The sequence below is a fragment of the Plodia interpunctella genome, chromosome 3 (assembly GCF_027563975.2).
Source record: "Plodia interpunctella isolate USDA-ARS_2022_Savannah chromosome 3, ilPloInte3.2, whole genome shotgun sequence".
NCBI lineage: Eukaryota > Metazoa > Arthropoda > Insecta > Lepidoptera > Pyralidae > Plodia > Plodia interpunctella.
This window is the reverse complement of record NC_071296.1, coordinates 4,846,352-4,861,590: the sequence shown is the minus strand read 5'-3', so window position 1 is coordinate 4,861,590 and position 15,239 is coordinate 4,846,352. Positions and strand designations below refer to the sequence as shown.

General features: G+C 38.4%; 1 protein-coding gene and 1 long non-coding RNA gene across 11 annotated transcripts in view; both read left to right on the top strand.

Annotated features, from left to right (window-relative positions):
- Tlk (Tousled-like kinase) overlaps positions 1–6,975 on the top strand; it is a 32,369-nt gene extending 25,394 nt beyond the window's left edge. For all 9 annotated transcript variants that reach the window (XM_053769092.1, XM_053769094.1, XM_053769091.1 and 6 more), the window contains 7 exons: positions 478–745; positions 1,431–1,582; positions 2,219–2,362; positions 3,104–3,251; positions 4,467–4,717; positions 5,355–5,574; positions 6,194–6,975. In XM_053769092.1, the coding sequence (XP_053625067.1) occupies positions 478–745; positions 1,431–1,582; positions 2,219–2,362; positions 3,104–3,251; positions 4,467–4,717; positions 5,355–5,574; positions 6,194–6,391 (1,381 nt within the window). In that variant the 3' untranslated portion in view covers positions 6,392–6,975. The remainder of the gene's footprint in view (positions 1–477; positions 746–1,430; positions 1,583–2,218; positions 2,363–3,103; positions 3,252–4,466; positions 4,718–5,354; positions 5,575–6,193) is intronic.
- A 2,033-nt stretch (positions 6,976–9,008) lies between these two features.
- On the top strand, positions 9,009–13,144 carry LOC128683441 (uncharacterized). Of its 2 annotated transcripts, XR_008406293.2 has the most exons (5): positions 9,009–9,525; positions 9,822–9,974; positions 10,240–10,468; positions 12,201–12,293; positions 12,805–13,144. It is a non-coding gene; the product is annotated as an uncharacterized LOC128683441 (long non-coding RNA). The 2 variants fall into 2 exon arrangements; XR_008406292.2 differs by lacking the exon at positions 12,805–13,144 and having other exon boundaries at positions 9,013–9,525; positions 12,201–12,768.
- Positions 13,145–15,239: the final 2,095 nt, after the last annotated feature.

Sequence of the window (15,239 nt, the reverse complement as noted above, 5' to 3'; positions counted from 1 at the left end):
CTGACGATCTTCAAATATACGAATAGTGAATATATTAGAAAAATTGAATAAATGAATGAAATGAATTCTTGAGTGTGTAATATTTTCAAGCACATATTATTCGATTCACGTTTATTTTAAAAAGTTTTGGTGAAAAATTAACTTAGTTGATAATGCTAGAATAGGAAGAATATAAATTATAGCTTTTTGCCTCATTGAAGAGGCGTGTGGTGTTTTAGAATTTTTCATGGATATCGTGTGAGGCGACTGCGGCGTGCGAAACATCTAAGCCGAATATTTTAAAATTGTAATGCTTTGGGCGTGTCATAGACTAGCGTTTGTCACAGACTACCGGCAAAACACGAGTATAGAGAGATTTTTTTACCTTTATATTTAGCCATGAAATATCGACAACGAATTTAAACTTTATTGTACAAGATATAGTATTTTAACAAGTTAGCCAAAAGTATTATCTAACAATAGATAATTAACCGTCAGGCGGCAAGAGGAGATCACGGCGGAGAAGGAGGAGATCGACCGGCAGAAGAAGCTGCTGTTCAAGAAGCGGCCGTCCAACAGCGAGGGCGGCGGCGGACGCGGCAAGCGGGCGCTGAGCGCGGCCGCCAGCACGCCGGCGCCGCAGCCGCCGCAGCCGCCGCAGCCGCCGCCGCTGCACAACGGCACCGACCAGCCCACCTTCCTCAAGCCCGACCCGCTGCCCTCCATGACCTGGCAGGAGTACTACGAGGCTGACGAGATCCTCAAGGTACTACTTGATGACAAAATATCTGATATATCATGTGTCGTATCGAAGAGTGTCAAATAGTCACAGGCAGATTTGTAAGTCAGAAGTGGTCTGTTTCTGTACATAGAAGATATTTAAGGAAAATATATTATGAGAGTTATTTATGGGACTAATAGGAGCCAAAACAATTTTGTTTTGAATTTTTCTCTGTCTGTATCTTTGTTCGCACATCACGCAAAAACTACTGGATGGAATTTGGTATGGTTTTCTCAGTAAACGAAAGTCTAATATCGTCATAATTGCCAAACTTTTAATTAGTAAACTTTAAATTTGGTCATAAAATAAATGCAATGTATTTTAAGACTTGAAGTTTACACGTACAAAATTTTTGATGAACGATATTATTTTGAAATCATCAGTATCGTAATGAAATATTAGGTAAAATATTTATGTGCGAATTTTTATGACTGTCAAGACGAATCGAATGTGCTGTGACTTGGGATGGAATATTCCTATGAATAATTCCTATTAGTTGACATAATGACATAATGACATAGTCATTGGATTTACAATGCATGCATGCAAGTTAGGAAATAAGTCGAGTTTTATTAAGTGATTCACTAATGTGATTTCAAATTATTTTTTGTATCATTTGTTTAAAATATGTTTTAGCATGTTAGTAATTTTATCAATTTGGCTTTTACAGTTAAGACAAAGTGCTTTAAAGAAAGAAGATGCAGATTTGCAGCTAGAAATGGAGAAATTAGAAAGAGAAAGAAATCTTCACATACGAGAACTGAAACGGATACATAATGAGGATCAAAGTCGCTTTTCACAACATCCAGTATTGTCAGAACGGTGAGTATATTCGTTATTATTATAGTATTGATATTCTACTAATAAGTTTAAATAAAATCAGTCTAGTAGATGTTGTGTAAGAAATATCCTCACTCACCTCACAAATTTTCGAATTTATGATATTATAATATAAGACGTAAATAACAAAACCTACAATTATTTACTTTTATATTATGTTTTGTTATATATTATTGGTTTATGATGTACTACTGTACTGTATTTTTGATATGTGTATGGAAACCTATGATTGTCGTCCTAACTTTTATATAAGTTTAAGACATACATATAGATTTTTTTACTGTTATTGAGCAGGCAAAACCGCTCTAAAAAGTGACACATAATGAACTTAAATATTATGACGATATAATTTTCTTAATAAATATATATTTTTATATATAAACCTGTCAAGTAACCCACTGCTGGGCAAGTGTCCATCCTGTGTCCTCCACAGATTACTGTTATGGGCAGTCTGTTGCCAATTACGCTGAAACTCTACTATCCCGAGCTGTGGTGATCCGTGGCCATCTATCTGGCGGCACGCGGCAAACTTGCCAAGTCCAGTTTAAGCCCCGCCCAGTTCTGCTTAAACTTCGCTGTCTGGACTATGATGAATAAAAAATATTTTTTAACTTGTAGGTACCTGCTACTAATGCTGCTGGGCAAAGGTGGATTCAGCGAGGTTCACAAGGCGTTCGACCTGCGTGAACAGCGCTACACCGCCTGCAAGGTGCACCAGCTCAACAAGGACTGGAAGGAAGACAAGAAGGCCAACTATATCAAGTGAGTTAGGTAGCTGAGCTCCCTTCTGGGTACATTGGCGGTGTAGCGTTGTAACGCAACGACAACACCGCAATGAGATGGTTCACTGCGTCTCACTCCGATTCGATTCGATAATGAGAAGTGAAATGCAAACTTGCACTTCGCCCTTTGCTCTCGTTCTCGCCCCCTTTGCTCTCGTTCTCGCCTTTGACTCGCAAAGAGAAGATCAAGTGAGTTTGTACCTTGTTTACTTATTTCCAACCTTTCTGCTTTTTTATTCCGAGTGTATACTCCTGACACTCATGTCAGATTTTATTCAAGTCGCCTAAAGGCATCTGAAATGAGTTTTACGACTACCCACCGACATCTAGTGGGAAGTAGCCGCACACACATAAGTGAACTTAACTGTCAACCAGTTTGCAGTTTTTCTCAAGGATTTTTCGGAGCAAGTGGTGGTCTATGAAAACCATTATACTAAGCCTTAAGTATACAATATTTGATTAGAATTTGAATGAATACAAAATTAAAAAAAATACATCACAAATTAATGAAACAGCCATACTTTTGAAAGTAAACAATGCGTTTATTTATCAAAATATCTTACACGAGGTTAAACATAGAACCCCAAACTAGAACTAATAGAAAACCAAAGGGAAACCCTGCATATTGGGCACCTGGAGCACCGATACTATAAGGCTCATTCTATTATCATATGATTTTTAGTAAGTCCGGAAAAGTTAACCATATATTTGTGATTTCCAGACACGCGCTAAGAGAATACAACATCCACAAAGCCCTGGACCACCCGCGCATAGTCAAGTTGTACGACGTGTTCGAGATAGACGGAAACTCTTTTTGCACCGTGCTGGAGTACTGCAACGGCCATGATCTTGACTTTTATCTCAAGCAGGTGAATATAGTCCTATAGTTAACTCGCATTCGAGGCTGTGACGTCGCAAAGCCCGAGGAGAGTAAAGAATCAAAACTTAAAATTTTGAAGATTTTTCTATGATTTTATAACCGGCCACCTGTCTGACGTCAACTCTCCTTGGGATTGCTATTGTTGCCTATCAGCTGACAAGGATATGTATTCCTTAGAAGCCTCATACAAAATCCACTGGAGGATATGAAGTAGTCTTATTTTATGACGGAACCACGCATAATATTAACATTACATAACATTATCACGTATATAATATACACGCAGTCTCATGGAAACGGGCGTAATAAAATATAAGTAGCTGCTGCATTTTGTAGTTACTGGCTTCATCGTTACCATGACAAAGTAGTTGAGATACTAAAGTTGTCAAGGAGAACAATTTCAATATATTATGGGAAAAATTTTAATGTTTACCTCATCACATTGCATTATTTTCATATTATATAATTTTTATATGTAGTGAGTGATGCAATGCCCTATCATTGACATTGATGTATAGCAATCGTTCATTCATTAATTTCAGCCATTTGTCGAGGACAGGCCTCTAGATGAATGGTAATCACTATAAAAATATTATACATTCAAAATTTCATCATATTATATTTAAATATGTACAACAGATAAAATAAATAGTATAACGATCGAACTTACCATTGTCACAAGCGGACGTTTAGAAAAGCTGTGACTAAACCCTCTGCAAGCAACATTTGTTGTAAAATTCCAAAAGGCTTAGTCAGTTTTGATGCTTAAAACACAACGAAAACAATGAGCAACAATTTTGTCATTGAGATTACATAATCATGATTCTCTTATATTGAGAATAGGCGCTTTCTATAATCAAGTCTCGCCTTTTAAGTTGATTTGGAGTTTTAATTATAGTATTCCCAGACTGAGGCGCTTCTTACTAATTTCTTTTTCCCAACCGATGCAGTTGACGTCCAACAACAGCAATGATCTGTGTTCATATAAGAGGATATATTTAAGTATATATCTTAAAATATTTTTTGTGCATGCTCAGTTTTATAAGGTTCTATCTGCCACTTTGTATGAGATAAGTCTGGATGTTGTGTGGAAATGTTCTGTCTTATTTGGCTATGATATCACCTCCTCTTTCCTTTTCTTAGTTTTAAAGCCGGCATTATTCATAGGAAGTTCCATAAACAAAATGATATATATATATTACAGCACAAGACAATCCCCGAGCGCGAAGCCCGGTCGATCGTGATGCAGGTGGTGTCGGCGCTGAAGTATCTGAACGAGATCAAGCCGCCGGTGATCCACTACGACCTGAAGCCCGGCAACATCCTGCTGACGGAGGGCAACGTCTGCGGCGAGATCAAGATCACCGACTTCGGGCTGTCCAAGGTCATGGACGAGGAGAACTACAACCCCGACCACGGCATGGATCTCACCAGTCAGGGCGCGGGCACTTATTGGTGAGTCTTTATTTGTGTTTGCGACTTTTAGTAATGACGAATAATTTGACGACCTCCGTAACCTAATCGTGATGTCGGACTGCTACACTGGAAGTCCTGGATTCGATCCCGGGGCATCTCTAGATGGAAAATGAACTTTTTCGTAATATCATATAGGTTGGCTTTTCGAATCGATCCAAAATGTATTGCTTGGAGAGTTGAAGTTCTGCACCTCACACATACAATATATATTTTAATAAAAGACTAGCAGCCTGTCCCGGCTTCGTTCGTGTAAAACACAATAAATTATACACCTAAACCTTCCTCAGGAATTACAATATTGGTCAAAACCGCATGAAAATCCGTGCAGTAGTTTTTGAGTTTATCGCGAACAGACAGACAGACGCGGCAGAGGACTTTGTTTCATAATATGTAAGGATTATGAAATGGTCAAGTGTTGGACCCAGGATTTTGGACGTACATGGCATACATTACCTATATTTCATAAAAGGTTTTACTTACATTAAGTAATGACAAAATTTAAAGTTGAATCATCTATTTTTAACTTTTTCTTCTGCAAATGGTGCAATAAAAAGTTCAACTATCTATTTATTTTTTGTTATATTTTTGTAAAATCAAGTGCATTTGTTCTATACAGGTACCTGCCACCCGAGTGTTTTGTAGTCGGCAAGAATCCGCCAAAGATCAGTAGCAAAGTGGACGTGTGGAGCGTGGGCGTGATCTTCTATCAGTGTCTCTACGGCAAGAAGCCCTTCGGACACAACCAGAGCCAGGCCACCATTTTGGAAGAGAACACCATTCTCAAGGCCACCGAGGTCCAGTTCGCTAACAAACCCACAGTCAGCAACGAGGCTAAGGTTGGTTTCATCTAGCTATATTACTCGAATTTTTCATTTATTTATTATTCTTTTTTTGTTCAACTTTTTTGTGAATGTTGTTGCAGTGACATCTTAGGTATATCTATAGGTATCATCTTAATTGAAGTACTTCGCGTATTATTGCATATAAATAGGTACTCAAATCACTACAATAAGTAACTTGTAAGTTTGTTTGAAGCGGTGGTGGTGTAATGGTTAAGATCGAAAGTTCCCAGATTCGAATCCTATTCGTGCCACATGAGTTTGTATACCAATCTGACTCGTGTAAAGTAGTTTTCATATACCACCACTTGTTTCCGGTGAAGGAAAACATCGTGAGGAAACCTGCACACTGGTTGATTAACTTGTGTGAAATGGAGAAGGCAATGGCGAACCACTTCATTTTCTAATGCCAAGAAAGTAGTTTAATTCCACGTACCTAATGACCACGACCCTCAGCCATGAGGAATATGACTATGATTATGAGGAAGTTTGTTTAAAACACTATTCATAAATCGCTAAAGCGAGTGTACAGGGACGAACTCTCTGTCCTATCGCCTGTTATCTCTCTCTCGTCGAGTGTATACGAGTGGATGCTAACGAAGGTCGTCGCCCGCAGAGCTTCATCCGCGCGTGCCTGGCGTACCGCAAGGAGGAGCGCATCGACGTGTTCGGGCTGGCGCGGCACGAGTACCTGCAGCCGCCCATGCCCAAGCCTCGCGGCGCCACGCTGGCCTCCGGCGCCGGCGCCGGCGCCGCGCCGCCCGCCGCCTTCTCCGCCGGTCTGTTCTCCGCCGGCGCCGGCTCCTCGTCCTAGCCGCGCCGCCGCCGCGCGCGCGGGGGCGCCGCGTCGCCGGCGGCCAGCCACCACTGACCGGACCACCACCTGCAGCCAGCAGTAGTGTAGAGATCGTCTGGGTGTCGTGCTGTCGACCGAACGGAAATATTTTTGTTATGAAAACAGTTCGACGACGAGCGGAGACCAAATTGTGGATGTTGCATCACAACTTTGTATATAATATCTCTACACGTGTATACTACAGTTTTTATTGTACAGAACGGTATTATTCCTATATAAAGTTTTGATTCAAATTTAGATAAATATGTTCTGCCTGTTTCGATGACTGTGGACGCGAGTGCGGCGGCGGGGGCCCGAACCCCCACAATATACTTTTAATTTCCGAGACAAATATCCGGAGTTGTAAAATGACTAAGTATCGTTTACAGATTAAATTGTTTAAGATTATGCTTACTGTTGACTGTATTTATTGAGCGGGTGATAAAATGTGATTCTCCATTTATGAATGGTTTCATCCTTTTATCACTAGAGAGAAAATCCTTGGGAGTATCCCTTGCATATTATATAAGTTATCCCTATTAAAAAGTTAAAAATATTCGAAATTTGGTTGTTTTATTTCTAAAACTTCATAACTTCCTTCAGAATATGAGAAACACAAGTTTTATTTTACGAGGGCTGCTATTTATGTATCCGGAATAACAAAATTAAACAAACATATATTATTACATATGGTTTTATTGTTTCTCGAAGTATTCTCCGCGATGATCTATGCACTTCTGCATACGATGAAACCAATTTTCAAAGCACTTTTTCCATTCTGATTGAGGTATGTCCAAAACGTGTGTTTTGAACGCATCAACGGCCTCTTCGCGGCTCGAAAAACGTTGACCACGTAATTTATTTTTAATGTTTGGAAATAAATAAAAATCATTGGGTGCCAGGTCGGGGCTGTACGGCGGATGACCCGTCAATTCAATCTTTTGACCCTCCAAAAAATTATTTGTTTCAGCCGACTTGTGGCAGCTAGCATTGTCGTGATGAAGTATGATTCTGCGTTGTGGGTTGTTCTTTCGTATTTTTTCAAAGACTTCTGGCAAACAAATAGTGGTGTACCATTCAGAATTAACCGTCCTACTATTCTCTAGTGGCACTGTAGCTACATGTCCGTTGATACCAAAAAAACAAGCGACCATTTGCTTTAAAGTGCTTCTCGCACGAACAACTTTGGTTGGATTCGGTTCATCTTGAAAGACCCACACCGTTGACTGCTGTTTAGTTTCAGGGTCATAAGCATAGATCCAGGTTTCGTCACCTGTGTAGATATTATAAACAGCTTTTGACGTGCCACGGTTGTATTTTTTTATCATTTTCTTACACCAGTCGACATGAGCCTGTTTTTGATCTACGCTCAAGTTGTGCGGAATCCAACGCGAACAAATTTTTTTAACAATTAAATGTTCGTGTAATATCGCGTGTATACTCGTCATACTAATGCCCAGAGACGCCTCTATCTCGCGGTATGTAACATGACGATCTTGCATTACTAATTGTCGCACAGCATCAATATTTTGTTGTACCACTACCGATTTAGGACGACCCTCCTTAATTTCATCCGTGAGCATAGACCGTCCACGTTGAAATTCCTTAAACCAATGATACACAGTGGTTTTCGATGGTGCTTCATCTCCAAAAGTTAAAATCAGTTGTTCGATGCACTGTTTTTGAGTTAATCCACGCCGAAAATCATAATAAATCATCGCGCGAAAATGTTCACGAGTTAAATCCATGGCAATGAAGACAAGCTATTTTCAAAATTGGCGCCAATTGAAAAAAACAAATGACAGGGACATGAAAAATATTTATTCTCTAGCCGAAGAGTTCTATTTTCAAATGTTGTAATTACTTTTTAAATATTCTAGAATTATTGGCCAGTTCCGGATACATAAATAGCAGCCCTCGTATAAGAAGTTTTTCACATCGGAATAGTAAATTCTGTAGGCAATATTACTGTGATACCATTGCACTGTAATCTGTGCTCGTGTTAACCATGTTGTACTTAGGTATATGACATTCAGGGTTTTTCATCAGATATATACAGATTTTTAAAAATCAAGGTATGTGGTTATGCCCTTTTTAAATATGGTATTTGAACTGTCACTTTGTGCTAGAGATATACCTACTAGCGGCGCACTATAATAGTAACTGCCATCGACGATTCTGATGCTCTGGACGCCAAACGTATTAAAACGTTTTTTTTATCTATGTGAGCTGCTAAAAAAACGCTACGTCCATTACAATATCCATCTTGAAGATCCATTGATGGATATCGTTGATTTCATGAGGAAGCCCGCGCGAACAATGCGTATTTCTTAAGAGAGGTTTTATTTATCGCAATGAAAAACCATTCCGGACTGTAGGTTCCACTGCTAATTTCCACTGATGGGTCTAGCAGAATTTTCAAATACTCCTGGACCCACTGCATTATAATAGTGGGGCTATGGGGATGTGTAAATACTTTTGATGTTCAGATACTGGCCATCGAATGCACTACACTTAAAATATAAATTACTGATAGCTGTCATATTGATAGGCTGTTAAATTTGTCGCAATCCGCAAACTGTGCTATGACAGTGTAGAGCCGGCATTAGTTTCTTTGTTATGCAGGCTGTACACTATCGCCGAACTTAGACATGCCGAGGCAAATTCAGGATAAGTTTGAGAGCTTCTACCGCTATGAAAAATACCGCTATAATAAATATAAATAATGTATCTTGTTAGGCAAACTACACGGTGATAGTGTGGAGCCGGCATTAAACGTTCGTCAACAATATCCATACATCAACAAAAAAGAAATGCAAATCCCTTGAAAATAAAATCCGTATATTGGCTACTTATTTGGGGAATATAATTATAATAGGTAAAAACAAACGATAATTAATGGGAACACCGACGACCGGGTCGACAAGAATACACCAAAGCATACAAACCATTTGTACAAACCCCACATAATTTTGTTTTTGACATTTGGAAAAAAGTATCATTTAATTTGAACTACCTACCTACATTATATTACCCTCCCTATTTGGTTTTCCGTTATTTGGTTTTTAACTGTTTTGCGCGAACAAACAAGGTGTATAGATATAGATGAGAAAGTGAGTTTACTTATTAATTTTTTGTTACCTATTTAAGCATTATCTACTCAATCTTTTTTCTGCAATGGGGAAAGACATTCACAAGAATAAAAGACAAAGTATTAAATATTGGGGATATAAGTACTTTCGCGGGCATAAATAAAATGTTATAACATCCTGATCCTAACTAATCCATCCTAACAAATATTATATACCTACCTAACCACCAATATACCTAATTTATCACTCTTCCTATGTACTTCAAACCACGCAAACTTATATATATTTTTAATTTCACAAAATTGCAATAACCGAAGGTGCAATTCAAGCAAACAGGCTGCAATGCGAGTGCAATTCAATAGTTTTCCGTGCCTGCAGCTGTAAGCCACGCGCGCCGGTTTAACGCCATTGCTACGCCAACTTTCCAACGCGCTGCCTCACTTTTATCCATTCATATGGTAAATGTAATGGTGGGTATTTTCAAACTCATTAAGGTAGGAGTGGTGAGGGTTGAAAGGCTGCTGCGTATGGTGTAACTAGAAGTAGTAATTAAAATATCCATGTTATTTTGCGCTTGTAATAAAATAAAAAACTGCTTACAAACTTTTTAGTAACATAAAATTGTGCAATAACTTGATAATAAAAACAATTTTTATTGCCGTTCAATAAATCCCCGAATCGCAAAATAATATCTTTTCATAATGGCGTTTCATTCAGCGCAGTAATTTATTGCAGATGGTATGAAAACGGTCCCGGCATTCAACTTCACACGGCGCCAGGGCGGAAAGGATAAAGGACCTTTGTTTATCTATTTGCCTGAATGCGCCCGGGTGCCTGCGAGCCTCCCTCGGAATAAAATGCTCACATTTGTATGGTGCACTGTACAATGTAATGGCGCATGTTTATTTAGTAGTGCGAGTTTGCGAGGCCCCCCGTGGACTGCGAATCTTCATGGAATACGCAAGTAAGGCAAAAGGTGTAACGATATTGTTTTATAACATACTAGCCACGCCCCGGAGCTTCGCTCCCGTGGGATTTTCGAGATAAAAATCCTACGTGTCCAGGTTATACGAGGGCTGCTTTTTATGTATCCGGAACTGGCCAATAATTCTAGAATATTTAAAAAGTAATTACAACATTTGAAAATAGAACTCTTCGGCTAGAGAATAAATATTTTTCATGTCCCTGTCATTTGTTTTTTTCAATTGGCGCCAATTTTGAAAATAGCTTGTCTTCATTGCCATGGATTTAACTCGTGAACATTTTCGCGCGATGATTTATTATGATTTTCGGCGTGGATTAACTCAAAAACAGTGCATCGAACAACTGATTTTAACTTTTGGAGATGAAGCACCATCGAAAACCACTGTGTATTATTGGTTTAAGGAATTTCAACGTGGACGGTCTATGCTCACGGATGAAATTAAGGAGGGTCGTCCTAAATCGGTAGTGGTACAACAAAATATTGATGCTGTGCGACAATTAGTAATGCAAGATCGTCATGTTACATACCGCGAGATAGAGGCGTCTCTGGGCATTAGTATGACGAGTATACACGCGATATTACACGAACATTTAATTGTTAAAAAAATTTGTTCGCGTTGGATTCCGCACAACTTGAGCGTAGATCAAAAACAGGCTCGTGTCGACTGGTGTAAGAAAATGATAAAAAAATACAACCGTGGCACGTCAAAAGCTGTTTATAATATCTACACAGGTGACGAAACCTGGATCTATGCTTATGACCCTGAAACTAAACAGCAGTCAACGGTGTGGGTCTTTCAAGATGAACCGAATCCAACAAAAGTTGTTCGTGCGAGAAGCACTTTAAAGCAAATGGTCGCTTGTTTTTTTTGGTATCAACGGACATGTAGCTACAGTGCCACTAGAGAATAGTAGGACGGTTAATTCTGAATGGTACACCACCATTTGTTTGCCAGAAGTCTTTGAAAAAATACGAAAGAACAACCCACAACGCAGAATCATACTTCATCACGACAATGCTAGCTGCCACAAGTCGGCTGAAACAAATAATTTTTTGGAGGGTCAAAAGATTGAATTGACGGGTCATCCGCCGTACAGCCCCGACCTGGCACCCAATGATTTTTATTTATTTCCAAACATTAAAAATAAATTACGTGGTCAACGTTTTTCGAGCCGCGAAGAGGCCGTTGATGCGTTCAAAACACACGTTTTGGACATACCTCAATCAGAATGGAAAAAGTGCTTTGAAAATTGGTTTCATCGTATGCAGAAGTGCATAGATCATCGCGGAGAATACTTCGAGAAACAATAAAACCATATGTAATAATATATGTTTGTTTAATTTTGTTATTCCGGATACATAAATAGCAGCCCTCGTATTCCAATCGTGTATCAAATTTCATAACAATAAAAAAAACAATCGGTCCAGTAGATTTTGAGTGGAAGAGTAACAAACATTCATGCACCTATGTACCTACCATGTCTCAGAAATAAATATTCTTATTCTTACACACATCCTCAACTTTCGCATTCATAATATTAGTAGGACAATATTACGTTAATTTTAGATGTTCATTATAAAAGCTTCACGTAAGTATTTTTTAGTTGAGAAATAATAAGTTTGGTGTCCTTAATATTCTTGAAAAACATTGTTTCTTTGAAATTTTCACATTTCATAGGTACTTTTCAAAATCTCGTTTACTCTTTGTTAGAAAACGATCGGAACAAAAGAAGCTGATTGGAGAAATGGTCGACATTGAGGGCGATGAGGAGGTGCGAAGGGCCACTAAGCCCGGACATCTTGGGTAATTGCAATCCAATATTGCCTGTTGACCTTTATTTTGCTAACCTTTACATTTGCCGTTTATTTTTCTAATGTGCGAAGTTTCTTGGTTCAGGTGACTAAGAGATATAATAAAATGTTTTTTTACATTCAATGCCTGTGGTTTTCATTTTCATTTTATTTGTTTATAACGTATCCATGTTCAGTTTGTAGTGTCGGTCTGCAATATTTTTCTCACTACTAAATTGAAAAAACTTTAGCATCTTTGGGCGCAAGTGTATGTTTTGATTTCGTTTTTCGATAAATAAACTTTATTTCTCTCTAGAAACATACCTAGTCTTGTAATTGAAACAATGCGTGGGTGAGAAGGTAGTCAAGTTTCCTATCGCTTGTTATTCTGGCGTCAAATACGACGAAACTGATAACAATAAAGTAGTCGGGTTCCGTTGATAATATCAACTTCGAAGACGAAACTTTCAGGATATGTTTGAGATCTTTCGGCGTAAATACCGTAGATGCTATATACTCTACAGTTGCTATTTGCTACGCCGTAGCTGCTACAGCAACGGATCGAGCTACGCCGGGATGCCGTAGCTACAGCTACATTGATTGCTACGCCGTAGCTGCTACAGCAACGGATCGAGCTACGCCGGGATGCCGTAGCTACAGCTACATTGATTGCTACGCCGTAGCTGCTACAGCAACGGATCGAGCTACGCCGGGATGCCGTAGCTACAGCTACATTGATTGCTACGCCGTAGCAATGCCACCGTGCCACACCAACGGTTCGGATAACGTACGCCATACATGTGTCGCCGTAGCTAATAAGCACTAGCTACTTTACTTGCTACGCCGAATTTGCTAAATCAACATCACGATTTAGCAGAAGAAAAGAAGTTGTAGCTGCCACATTAACAATGTTTTACGTTTTTTAGCTGCAGTAACTGTTCGCGCTATATCGTCATAGCAACAGAACAATTACTATACGATTTTTGAGCATACATATTCAGCTTTTGTCCATAGATTAGGTAAGCGCATTCAGCACGACACATCCATACAATAATTTTTTTTATGAACAAAAGCAGCGGTGATTAGTCCCGTTTAGCTACGTTGAAAAACTAGTTCGTGTAATTTTGTCTATTAAATTAAAATTTGTGTAAGGTCAATTAATTAAGGTTTAAATTGGATTGGACCATACCAACACAGAGAGTTGATAAATAGGCCGCCCGCCATCCATTAGACTACGTAAATCATCCATGTGCTAGACAACGTCCACACAATGTTGATAGTGTCCATTGTAGCTCAAATTATTGAGTAACAGATGAACTATAAGGAAGAGGAAGTGTTAAATAGCAAATTACGAATAATTTTGAATAAATACATCGAAAAAAACATTTTTATTTGTATAGGTCGTAGATTGCCGTCACTACACTACTGTGAAACTAAAAGGAACCCACGAAGCTCGGGTGTTTATAACTAATTGAAATATTTATATGTAATAAATAAAAATTCAGCCTTACCGTTGCCTTTATTCAGCCGTAAAAAAGTTAACGTAAGTCTGTCTGTCTGTCATGCTTTTACAGGTAAACATATGGACTTGAAATTCAGAATATATTAGATTAAATACCCAAGTTAAAACATAGGCTACTTCGGGGTGCGATTTTGTATGACAAATATATCTAATATACAAGTAATCACACATCTGTTCCCTGACTATTTGTCAATAGAAGTACAGCAGAAATGAGAAATGATTTGCTATCGCGGCCGCTTTCAGCTTGTTGCAGACGAGTGGATAATAATTATGACCACTGGACTTATGCAAATACAAGTAATTTTCATATTATTTATATTATATTGGTTTCGTAAACTTAGGTAATTCTATTTTATTAACAACTTTCAAAACAGAAACTTACTGAATAATGCCCATATTGAAGAATTTGATATATTGAGAGTCTAATATTATATGCGAATAAAGGTATACAGTAGTAACCTAGATAATCTGTTTTCATTAAATATGCAGCACCATTCACAAAGATTTATCCCAACCCTTCGGAAACTTCCTTGAGTTCCTTTCCATTAAACTTCTCTTGTTAAGCATTCATCCCGACCGCCAAACAAATCAATTCAATTTGCGAACTCATCAATTGTCCCTTACAAATCTTGCTTTCCAATCGTCTATGAGTACAATTCTTATTTATTGCTTATAAATTAATATTAGGTAGTAGGTATAGATATGTAAGTATATTGACTGAGACTTAATTGTCGCGAGATTAATATTTTATTTTAGAAAATAAATAGACTTTGCTCAACACAAAGCCACGCGCGGTGCATTGCAACGCTGATATTCTGCAAGTTCCACTAACTTTTGTACTGCGCCGGGTCATTTGGCCATGTTTTGAATTTCACTTTAATTGCTAGATTTTCTCGAGCCGAATGACGCCTGTAAACCCAAGTGTTTAGGCTTTCCCGCTATTCAGAACATCTTTATAGCACTGAAGTGGCCTCCACCTAATTAATTAAGCGCCGAATGCCGATGGAAATTAAGTTAGTTTTCAGCTTGAAATGTTTGTTTACTTGGGAGTATGGAACAGACTTTTATATAGGGTACTCCTGTTTACCTGAAATTTGGCAAGAAGTAAGATTTTACATAATATTTCACAAAATAAAGAAAAAAAAAATCCGAAGCTGTAAATAAGTACAAAAAAATACACAAAACGAATTTTATGGAACCCGCGCGTGCCCAACTCGCATTTGACCAGTTTTTTATCATATAACTTTGTTATATTGGAGCGATATCATCGCTGTTTCCAAAGTCAACATCTTAAATCCAAGCCATGAAAGTTTCTTGAAGAAACTTCAAGTACAAATTGTATTGGTACGTGAAACGTGAGCGGGCGTGCCTTGTTCGTGCTTATACGTCAACGTCGCCTGATAACAATCGTAATGCTTCAAATTATCGTTTAATTGT